The following is an 11533-nucleotide window of genomic DNA, read 5'->3' on the forward strand; positions in this document are numbered from 1 at the left end:
TTTCTTTCTTTCTTTCTTTCTTTCTTTCTTTCTTTCTTTCTTTCTTTTTTTCTTTCTTTCTTTCTTTCTTTCTTAATGTTTATTTAGCTTTGCTTTCTTTTTAATTGTTTTTTTAATGTTTATTTATTTTTGAGAGAGAGAGAGACAGAACGTGAGTGGGGGAGTAGCAGAGAGGGAGACACAGAATCCAAAGCAGGCTCCAGGCTCTGAGCGGTCAGCAGAGATCCCGAAGCGGGGCTCGAACCCAGGAACCGTGAGATCATGACCTGAGCCGAAGTCGAACGCTCAACCGACTGAGCCACCCAGGCGCCCCTGTTTATTTAGTTTTGAGAGGGAGAAAGGCAGAACATGAGTGGAGGAGGGGCAGAGAGAGAAGGAGACGCAGAAATCCGAAGCAGGCTTCAGGCTCTGAGCTGCCAGCACAGAGCCCTACTCGGGGCTCGAACCCCTGAGCCGTGAGTGAGATCATGACCTGAGCCGGAAGTCGGACGCTTAACGGCCTGAGCCACCCAGGCGCCCCAAGAAACTGCAAGTGTTTTCTAAAAGAAAGAATTAGATCCTCCAAACTAGGGACAAATAAAAAAGGAACTTTGTTCTGATGACTCTGGACCCCTGGCCTGTCCCTGGGGAAGACAGGGCCGAGAGGTTCCTCTTGCAGCCCTGAGGAGGGTGTCAGGAATGCAGCAGGGTGTGATGAGTGTAAGCGTGGACCCTGGAGCCAGTCTGACTAAACTCAGACCCTGGGTCCACCACTTTCTCGCTCTATACCCTTGGGCAGGATTCTCCACCTCTCTGTGCCTGGATTCTTTATCTGTCAAACAGGACTAACAATAGAACTCACATTGTAGGATTATCGATGGGAAGCCCACGGGGATGTGGGTGTCACACACAGAAAGCCCCTGGCACAAAGTAAGCCACGGTGAGCTGTTGGCAGCGGTAGCAGTACTATTCATTAAGCTACTTAACTTCTCCGGGGATGGGGCGCGGTGGGGAGGGGGCGGAGGGCACCTGGGCAGCGGCTGCCTCACCCTGTCAGGTCCAGCAGGGTCCTCAGGCTTTAGATTGTGGGGGCTCCGACCCATCCCCTAACCTGCCTTTCCCCATTCTCCTCCCTGCTCCCTGGCCTTGCTGTGTATTTCTAACTTGGATCCAGGAATTTAGGTCAGCCGAACGAGGGGCAGAACTGTCCTGGGGCAGGTCCTGGATCTGCCGTAGAGTAGATGTGGACTCTGAAGCCAGCTCCAAACTCCTGAGAACCCTTTAGGGAACAGGGCAGGACTCAGAGATGATTTTTCCACCCCGAGCTTCCTGGGGGCCTGCAAGATGGGACTGGAACTCTCGAGCTTCCCTCTTTAAATAATAATTACAACTGAGCAGCTACTATTCTACATTTTATTTTGTATTTATTTATTTGTGTTTTTTTAAGAGAAAGGAAAACAAGGGTGCCTGGGTGGCTCAGTAGGGTGAGTGACCGACTCTTTGATTTCAGCTCAGGTCATGATTCCAGGGTCGTGGGATGGAGCCCTGTGTTGGGCTCTGCACTGAGCATGGAACCTGCTTGGGATTCTCATTCTCTCTCTCTCTCTCTTTCTCTCTGTTCCGTCTTTGCTTATGCACACACGCACATTCTCTCTCTAAAAATAAATAAGCTTAAAAAAAAACCCCAAAAAGCAGAAGTTTAAAAAAAAAAAGAAGATAAAGGAAAAGACTTTCCAAGTTAGGAGAGCTGCCCAGGAAATATGCCCTTTATAAGGTAGAAAGTGGTCCCACCAGTCTACATTTTATATATATATATATATATATATATATATATATATACACACACACACACACACACACACACACACAATTTTTCCCCCTTTAATAAAGTCTCGTGAAAATCTAGGAGTAGGTACCATTATCTTCCCTATTTTACAGACGACATAATGGAGGCTCAGAGAGGTTAAGCAACCAGCCCAGGGACCCACAGCAGGTCAACGGCAGAGCCCAGGTTTGAGCTCCGTCTTGCGTGACCCCCAGCTCCAGCCTGGCCCTTCCCTCTCAGGGGATGCCTGAGGGCCAGTTCCACAGCGTCTTTTCTCACGGCTGGGCTGTCCCTTCCTTTTCTCGTGCCCCTTCCTGAGCTGCCCACACCAAACCGGCTCGATGGTGTTTTCCAGTGACGACACGCCTCATGTGCCCAATGAGAGGCTGGGAGAGGCAGCCGTGCTGGCAATTGTGGACCGCCTGACCAGGCTCATCAGAGAGGTCTTTCCAGGTAAGACTCTGTCATTGGTTCCCCTGAAGCAGTCCCGGAACCCCAGGCGGTGTCCGGCACGGTAGGAGAGCAACAGCAGCAAGATGTGGAGGAGCGACCTTCAACCACGGGCAGCACTGGCTGCTGGCCAAGTCCCCGGCGGGGCACTTCACGGCGATTGGTTGTTTCTTCCCTTCCAGCAACGCTGCAAAGAATGTGAGACATCACCGGCCTGTGTTTACACGCAGCATCCCATTAACAGAAATGCCTGACATTTCGCTGCCTTCTGCCCTTGCCTGTTTAACACAGACTCACGGCCCCTTCTCAGGGCATCTACGGTTACATACGGGCACGGTTGCCAGGAAGTCTCACGGGGACTCGCAGAGAGCCCCATGTCCTGCGGTGGCCCCAGGGCTGCCATCCACTGCCCTGAAACCATCCTGGCTACAGGGGCCTCCGGGAGATGCTGGGCTCCAGCTAAGGTGCTGTCCTTGTGCTTCTAGGGCTTTCAGAGCCTAGGAGGGCAGGCAGAGCTGTGAGTGATGATGGCAGCAGTCCCGTGGAACACGACAAGGAGAATGATATCCGCATCCCTCACCTAACGGACCCTGAAAATGTTTTTAAGCAGCCTGTGCCAAACACGAGGTCCCGGGGGCTGGATCGGGCTCTCGGGCTGCCAGCTGGGGACCCGTGAGAGCAGCCCACTAGCCCCCCACTCCCTTCCTTCGGGTGCTGGTACAGCTGCATCCTCTAAAGGCCTTAGTCATGGGTCCCCAGGACCCAGATATGGGCTAATGATGATACAAATAAATATGGCAGCAGCAGTGACTACACGTATCTATGCATCCAGTGCTACGTGTCAGGCACTGTTCTAAGAACATTACATGCTTTAGCTCCTTGCGATAATCCTGGAGGGACGTGCTATTACTGTTTCAACTTTCCCGGTGAGAAATGTGAGCCTCCGGGTCAAGTAAACTGGTCAAGGTCACGTGGCAAGGGGGAGGACACAAATCCAGCTCTGAGCGCCACTCTTATCCACCACTGCCACCGCCACTCCAGGAGGGGCCCTGTGCTGTCACCACCCCACATCTGTCCTCCAGGCAACCTTTCTGCCACCTTCTTCCCTCGACGGGAATCATTTTATGCAGCATGGTCTAGTTGTCTGGACGCATAGATGAGGAACCTATGGCTCAGAACCAGTCAGTTCCCAGGGAGGGACTCAAACTCATCCAACCCTGAGCCCTCTTTCCTTGGCTCCCCATGCACTTCGGGAATAAAAGCGGAACGATGGCTGAGAAAATGCTTTCTAAGTATGAGTTAACACACAAACATAAGTTAGAAGATCCTCTAGCTTATAACACACTTGCACAGTTACTGAATTTCCTAATATTCCAGACGCTATCAACTGTAAGTCGCATCATATTTTATGTATTGCTAAGGACAAAACGCTGTTAATTCAAGTACGACAGTGCTTCCTCATGGCCTCAGTTAAGTTACACTCCGCCTGTAGAGATGTTAAAATAGAACATACTAGAAGAGTTCAAATCGAATGGGTCCCGCGACCCCTGGGATCGGGACCTGAGTCAAAATCAAGAGTCAGATGCTTAACCGACTGAGCCACCCGGGCGCCCCGAGGCATTATCTGAGAATTACAGCAACACAGGTCCAGCAAGCACTCTCCGTTTTATTGATAAATAAAGCCGGAGCACTGAGAAGTCAAGCAAATTGCTGCAGGGGAGGAAGGGACCGCAACTCTGGATTTCAGATCCACATCGTGTGTCATGCGTTCTTCCGGCCACGTGCCACCTGTGTTCCCCATCAGAGTCACTGTGAACCCCGGCCCCTCTCCTCCAGCATGGCTGAGTGGTGAATGCAGGTGTGCTGGGCAAACAGATCTCAGTCCCGATTCAGTCTCTGCCAGTTCCCACTGGGCAATGCCCTGGAGACTCAGTTTCCTCTCTGTGCAAAACGAGGAGAAGAACGGTACCTGCCCAGAAGGTTGTTGTCAGGATTAAGTAATCCACTCACTCATTTAGTGAGTCAACAAATATTTATTGAGCATCTTATTCTTACTGTGAGTGAGATACCATTCTAGGGGGGAGGGAACTTGGCCAGGTTGTGCCCTCATGGAGCTTGTGCTTGTCAGAAGCTTCTAACCGTGCCTGGCACAAAGAAGCAGCGAAGGAAGGAGAGAGTTCCTCCCTTCTCATCTGTTCTTAGAATTCCAGGGATTGTGGGGTTTGGGGCATTTTTTTTTTAAACGGCTTCTTTTTCTTTTTCTTCTTCTTTTCTGAGAGAGCACGAGAGAGTGTGCATGAGGGAGGGGCAGAGAGAGAGAGAGAGAGAGAGAGAGAGAGGGGGAAAAAGAGAGAAACTTAAGCAGGCTCCGTGCCCAGTGCAGGGCCCGACTTGGGGCTTGATCTCATGACCGTGAGACCACGATCTGAAGCCTAAACCAAGAGTCGGATGCTCAACTGACCGAGCCACCCAGGTGCCCCTGAAATGGATTCTTAAAGGCTGGTGGCATTTGTGTTAAAGAGGCGAGGGTTTTCCAGGCAGGTACAGTGAGGGCTTCTGCCTTTGCAAACAATTCTTGATGGGAATTTTACAACCTCCTCCTTCAGCAGACCTTTTAGCACTTTCAGATCTTGTAGGCTCTACAGCGCAAAAAGTCTCTGTGAAAATATCTCTCCAAGTGGGAACTGGAGGCTCCATCCTCCCTCATTGGGTCAAGGTCAGTCCCTGGGGAACGCCAGGCTAAGGGCAAAACCCTGCCCTGAGCTCAGAGGGGTTTTTATTCATTGTCAAACTTTTTTCTGTAATGTTTATTTATTCTAGAGAGAGAGAGAGAGACAGAGACAGAGCATGAGCGAGAGAGGGGCACAGAATCTGAAGCAGGCTCCAGGCTCCGAGCTGGGGCTCAAACTCAACAGCCGTGAGATCATGACCTGAGCTGAAGACACTTAACCGACTGAGCCACCCAGGTGCCCCGTGTTTATTGTGAAACTTTTTTTTTTTTAAGTTTTATTTTTATTTTTGAGACAGAGAGAGACAGAGCATGAACAGGGGAGGGGCAGAGAGAGAGGGAGACACAGAATCTGAAACAGGCACCAGGCTCTGAGCTGTCAGCACAGAGCCCGACGCGGGGCTCGAACTCACGGACCGCGAGATCATGACCTGAGCCGAAGTCGGACGCTTAACCGACCGAGCCACCCAGGCGCCCCTATTGTGAAACTTTTATTGAGAAACTACTACTTGCCAGACACAGAAGTAAAATACAAGCAAGAATGAGGCTACTTCTGGGGAGGAAATGAGTCTGATGGGCTCCCTCCCCACAGGAGTCATTCACAAGCCACTTCCTTTCGTTTCCTTTCCTTCCTTTCCTTCCACCCCCCACCCTGTTGTAGGCTTCTATTGCAAGTGGCTCTTCCCTTTTTTGTGACACCCTCACACCTCTAATTACTCAATACCTGTCAACCCCACTGCACAGCAAGACCCCTGGGACGGGGACTGGGTGCCTGGTTCCCAGATCTACATGAGGTGCTCGATAAACACCCCTTGACTCACGAATGAGTGAAACTCCTACGGCTCCCCGAGTGAACCAAACCCTTTCTCTAAAAGTCAGTGGACCTGGAATCGACAAGAACAAGGGAGCACTAAATTGCCAAGGGGCTGATAATGGATGTGAAGATTATTTAGGTCTTCTAGCCTTCTTCTCAACCTCTGACGCTTCCTTCCGACCAGGGAACTTTATGCTGGGAATGGGGTTCGGAACTGGGATCAGAGAACTCACGGCTCTTCCTTCCCAGGTCTGAGCAACGTTCAGCCAGATTCTACTGAATGTGGTTTTCTGCTTATCTCTGTATTTTCCTCATTTGTGCTACGGCGTTTCTCCATTAGCGCGGACGGCTCCTAGCGGACCGAAAATGACTAACTCCACCAAGCGCTTTCACATAAATATGTTTATATTTCTCTTTTTCCCGCCCAGGTACTAAAGTCTACGCTGCTTTGGGGAATCATGACTTTCACCCCAAGAACCAGCTCCCAGCAGGGAGCAACAGCATCTATGATCAGGTAGCAGAACTGTGGAGGCCCTGGCTCAGTAACGAATCCATCGCTCTCTTCAAAGAAGGTACTAGCACCATCTGCAGCTATAAGCACTTACTTGTATGCCAAGGTCTGATTGAATTTTGTCTTCAACACGACCCCGTGAAACAGGTACTGATTTTATCCCCATTTTACGGATAAGGAGCCAGAGGTTTGAAGATGTCGAGTCACTTGGCCAAGATCAGCCAGCTTAGAGATGGCCGACTCCAGTGCCCATACGCTCCACCCCATGGCACTAGCGAGGATCATAAATGAATGTTTATTGAGCATATACTGTGTGCCAGGCACTTACTCTCAGCACATGCCGAGACCCCTCCCAAAAACCCTAGGAAGGCGCAGTGACCTCCGGTTGAGGCCGGGTTTCCCATCCTTGGCACTGTTCACACCTCGGGCCGGATAATTCACCGTGGGGGCCGTCCTGTGTGTTGTAGGGCGCATAGCAGCATCCAAGCCCTCTAACCACCGGATACCAGTAACACCCTCCACTGTGATAACCAAACATGTCTCCAGCCCCTGCCAAATGGTTCCTGGGGGACAAAATCAGTGGCTGAGAGCCACCGATCCAGAGACACAGCCAGCACAAGGTGACCCTGGCTTACTCTCTTCCCTGTCCTCAGTTCCAAATGGTGAAAACCCAACCAGAAGCCCGCGGGTTTAGTCCACAGAGATCAGCTTCTGGGACAGAGTGTTGAGTGAATGGGGCTGACAGTGGATCTGGAGGGACAAATGCTTCTTGCTGTTATGCACATTAGAGAGAGGAGGAAACCGAAGCACGGGGAGGTGAAGTAAACACTTTCTCACGCTGCACAGCTACTAACCGCTAGAGCCAGGACTTGAACCTAGGCTGGGTGCCTCCAGAGCCTCTGGTTTTACTCACCGTGCTCCTCCTATGGGAAAGATGGGAAGGGAGGACACAAGGGCAGGAGAAGGTGGGCATGGAGTGGAGGGCACAGAGGTTCCTTCAGATCCTCTCTGGCTGTGACGTCTTAGGTGCCTTCTATGCCGAGAAGCTGCCTGGACTGAGTGGGGCTGGGCGAGTCGTGGTCCTCAACACCAACCTGTACTACGGCAACAATGAGCAAACAGCGGGCATGGCCGACCCCGCTCGGCAGTTCCAGTGGTTGGAAGACGTGCTGACCAATGCATCCCGAGCTAAGGAAATGGTAACGGCTCCTGCCTCCACCTCCCACCTCTCTAGGGTCACTTCCTGAAGGAGTCTCCTGCCTCCACACAAACTCACCCAACCACTCAAGATGCCCCCATCACAGAGGGGTCCTTCATCAGCCTGGTACCAGGAGGCAGCTTTTTCCATCCACACAACAGCCTGTGAAAAAGAGAAGAGTATTCTAGGGGCCACCTGGGTGGCTCGGTTGGTTAGTGTCTGACTTTTTTGTTTTTTTGGTGTTTGTTTATTTTTGAGAGAGAGGGAGAAAAAGACAGAGCATGGGCAGGGGAGGGGCAGAGAGAGAGGGAGACACAGAATCTGAAGCAGGCTCCAGGCTCTGAGCTGTCAGCACAGAGCCCGACGCGGGGCTGGAACCCACGGACCGTGAGATCATGACCTGAGCAGAAGTTGGACGCTCCACCGACTGAGTCACCCAGGCGCCCCAAGCGTCTGAGTCTTGATTTTGGCTCGGGTCATGATCTCATGATTTGTGGGATTGAGCCCGTCATCGGGCTCCACGCTGGCAGGGTAGAGCCTGCTTGGGATTCTCTCTCTCTCTACTTCTCGCTCTGCCCCTCCCTGGCTTACACTCTGTCTCTCTCTCTCTCTCTCTCAAAATACATAAATAGAAAAATAGAAAAGTGTACCCCAGGTGGCAGGCTTAGCACAAGCAAAGGCACACAGTGGAAAACACCAGGTGAAATCTTTGCTGGGGACCCAGAGTACCGGAATCTGCTTTGCAAGGGGTACCTTTGATCCTGTCTGCCTGCCTTTTGGGAAGTGGGCGGGCAGGTGTGAGGGGTCGGGGAGGGAATCCTTGAGCCCCTCCTGGGTACCCCTTCCGTGCAGGTGTACATTATTGGCCACGTGCCCCCAGGGTTCTTTGAGAAGACTCGGAACAAAGCTTGGTTCCGGGAGGGCTTCAATGAGGAGTACTTGAAGGTGGTCCGGAAGCACCATCATGTCATCGCGGGGCAGTTCTTCGGTCACCACCACACTGACAGCTTCCGGATGTTTTATGATGATACAGGTACTCGGCGAGGAGGGCAACTGCCAGCCCAGCCCCCTCCTCCTCTTGCCAGCCTCTCTCAGTCCCACTGTCTCTCTCCTGAAAGGTGCCCCCATCAGCGTCATGTTCCTTACACCGGGGGTCACCCCATGGAAAACCACCTTACCTGGAGTGGTCAACGGGGCCAACAATCCAGGCATCCGGGTATTTGAATATGACCGAACCACACTGAGCCTGCAGGTCAGGAGCCCTGCCTGGGTCTGTTGGGGCCAGAGGAGGAGGGTGGGGAGGGACCTGAATGTATCACTGCCTTGCCTAAGTCCTTCCAGGGAATCCACCTTCTTCTAGAGCTCAGGTTCAGAACCCCTGAGCCACCTCCAAATCCTGCAACCAAATCAGGTCAGTTTTTTGTCCCCAAATCTCCCTTCACCCTAGATCACATTCTCCAACTTGGCCTCCCTGCCTTTAGCCCTGCCCTGCTGTAGCTCGTCTGCTATATACTACAGAAGGAACTAATTTTTTTTTAAGTCCTTCTTGTCTCTCTCCTGCTCAAAAACCTTCAATGGCTCCCCAGTGCCCATAAGATAATAAGCTGGATCTCCCTGGCTTGGTATTCAAGGCTTCCGACAGTCGTGACCTCATGCCCATTGCCCACTTCGTGCCTATACCAACTAGGTCCCAGCCAAAGCAGGCCCCTAACTCATCAAGCAACCCCTCATCTCCTGGGATGTGCTTGCGATTGTTGAAACAGCAAAGAAATATTATTCCTTAATTTATTCAACAAAATATACCAAGCATCGACCGTGTTCCCTGGTTCCCAGGCCCTGAGTTCAGGAGATACATAAGTGAACAATAATAAAGTCACCACTCTCCTGGAGCTGACGTTCTTACAGGAGACACACAATAAATAAATCAGGAAAGTTAAGTGAGGCATGGAGAGAAGCGCTAAGGAGAAAATAGAGGGAGGAGGCCAGTGTGCCGGCGGTAGGGTATGTATGTATGCTGTGAGATGGGTGAGGCAGGGAAGTGTCACTGATAGGGTGACATTTGAATTCTGAGTAAATTGAGGGGGGGAAACCACGTGAGCATGGGTGGGGGGGCGGAAGGCGAGGAAAGAGCAAGTTCAGAGGCCCTGGGGTGGGAGTGTGCTCGGTGTGTTAGGGAAGAGCAAGGAGGTCTGTGCACAAAGGGAGAGTGGGAAGAATGAGGTCAGATCATGTCAGCCATGAGTGGGACTCTGGATGTGAAGGGTTTGGAGCGGAAGAACTAAATATTCTGACTTGTAATTTTACAAAACCGCCACGTCTGCTATTCAGAGAACAGGCTCAAAGGGCAAGCAAGGGCAGAAATGGCGGTGGGGAGGGGGGGGATCAGTTAGGAGGTGACAACAATAATCACTGAGAGGTGACGGTGCCGCGGGCCAGGGTGTGGCAGTGGGGCGGTGAGATGCCCCAGATCCTGGATGTGTGCCGAAGCCAGAGAAGACAGGATTTGCCGGTGGGCTGGATAACAGTGTGAGAGACAGGAGTCCCGGCTCTGGCCTCAGCGCCCGGAAGGGTGAAGCTGTCCTTCACTGAAATGGGATCACTGCACGAGGAACAGGTTTCAGAGGGAAGATCAGAAGTCTGGTTGGGGACCCGTTAACTTTGGGAGGTCTAGATGCTATCCAGGCAAAAGTGCCCAGGGAAGAGGCAGCAGGGTATTCAAGGAGCAGGCCCAGGAAGAGGTGGATATAGAGATTTAATCTGGGTGTTGAGAGAGGACATTTATAGCCAGGGGCTGGATGAGATAACGTAGGTCCTTGATTCCAGAGCAAATGTGTATGGAAAAGAGGTCTGAGGGCTTTTCTTTTCTTTTTTTTCTTTTTTTTTTGAGGACTTTCAAGAGTATGGCCTGTTGTCCACATGGGCACTCAGAGGGCCTTAGCAGAGGAATCACAGCCTGGTTCTTCGTCCCCCCTGCCCCCAACATACTCTACATCCTTCTCAGGGAGGGAGTCAGAGAGGCCTGGGTTTTCCACCACTCATGAAATTTTTTTTTTACCTCTTTGGCCTCCGTTTATGGGAGTAACGGTACCTCACAGGGTTTGGAGAGGACCAAACGAAATAATGTAATGTGCCCAGGGGGAAGTTACCATCTATTCATAGCAGCTCCTCTTACCCCACTTCTAGTGACTTGAGGCAGGCCCACAAAGTTAAGTGGAAAGCATTGGACAGATAAACCTTTCCAGACTCTAGTTCTGAAGATGCACTGGAGACCTAGGGGTCTTGAGTGTATCCCAAGCCCTCGGCAGCCACAATCCCATAACCTCGTTCAGCCAGGCACCCTATCCTACTTTTTAAAGTTGCTTTTTATCCATTAATTCTATAAACATTTCCTGTGTATCTGGGACAGAAAACACGTAGGCCGCAGGGTTAACAACCTGGATTCCAAACCTGCTACTGCTACTAAATACCCGTAGGACCCTGCCCAAATTAATTAAACTCTTTAGGACTCAGTTTCCTCATTTGTGAAATCGGGTATTAAGTGCAGGTACCTCATCAGCAACAGCAGTCATAGTTACAAAGAGTCTGGGGGCAAATGCAAGGTGCAGGATCGGGGGGTGGAAGCTGACGGCTGCTCATGGCCTACCCTCCTCCCTCCCTCCACCAGGACATGGTGACCTACTTCGTGAACCTGAGCCAGGCGAACGAAAAGGGGATCCCGCTCTGGGAGCTTGAGTACCGGTTGACCGAGGCCTACGGAGTGCCCGACGCAGGCTCCCGCTCCATGCACGCGGCGCTGGGCCGCATCGCCAGCGACCCCGGCACGTTGCAGCGCTACTACGTCTACAACTCGGTCAGCTACGACAGGGAGGCCTGCGACCCGTCCTGCAGCGCCGAGCACGTGTGCGCGATGCGCGAGGTGGCATTCGACGCTTACGCCGCCTGCCTGCGCGCCCCCGGCGCCGCGCCCGCGCCCCGTCTCGCGCTCCTGCTCGCGGCGCTGCTGGGCCTGCGCGCGCTGCTAGCGCCGT

The 11533-nt window shown here is 52.1% G+C and overlaps 1 protein-coding gene across 1 annotated transcript in view; it reads left to right on the top strand.

Moving 5' to 3' along the window:
- Window positions 1-11533, top strand: part of SMPDL3B (sphingomyelin phosphodiesterase acid like 3B) — a 23905-nt gene that overhangs the window by 11264 nt on the left and 1108 nt on the right. The window contains exons 3-8 of the mRNA XM_040471535.1: window positions 2160-2257; window positions 6225-6368; window positions 7334-7506; window positions 8358-8538; window positions 8624-8757; window positions 11170-11526. Of these exons, the coding sequence (XP_040327469.1) occupies window positions 2160-2257; window positions 6225-6368; window positions 7334-7506; window positions 8358-8538; window positions 8624-8757; window positions 11170-11526 (1087 nt within the window). The remainder of the gene's footprint in view (window positions 1-2159; window positions 2258-6224; window positions 6369-7333; window positions 7507-8357; window positions 8539-8623; window positions 8758-11169; window positions 11527-11533) is intronic.

This window comes from Herpailurus yagouaroundi, unplaced genomic scaffold, assembly GCF_014898765.1.
Source record: "Herpailurus yagouaroundi ecotype Mexico unplaced genomic scaffold, PumYag 77, whole genome shotgun sequence".
Taxonomy (NCBI): Eukaryota; Metazoa; Chordata; class Mammalia; order Carnivora; family Felidae; genus Herpailurus; species Herpailurus yagouaroundi.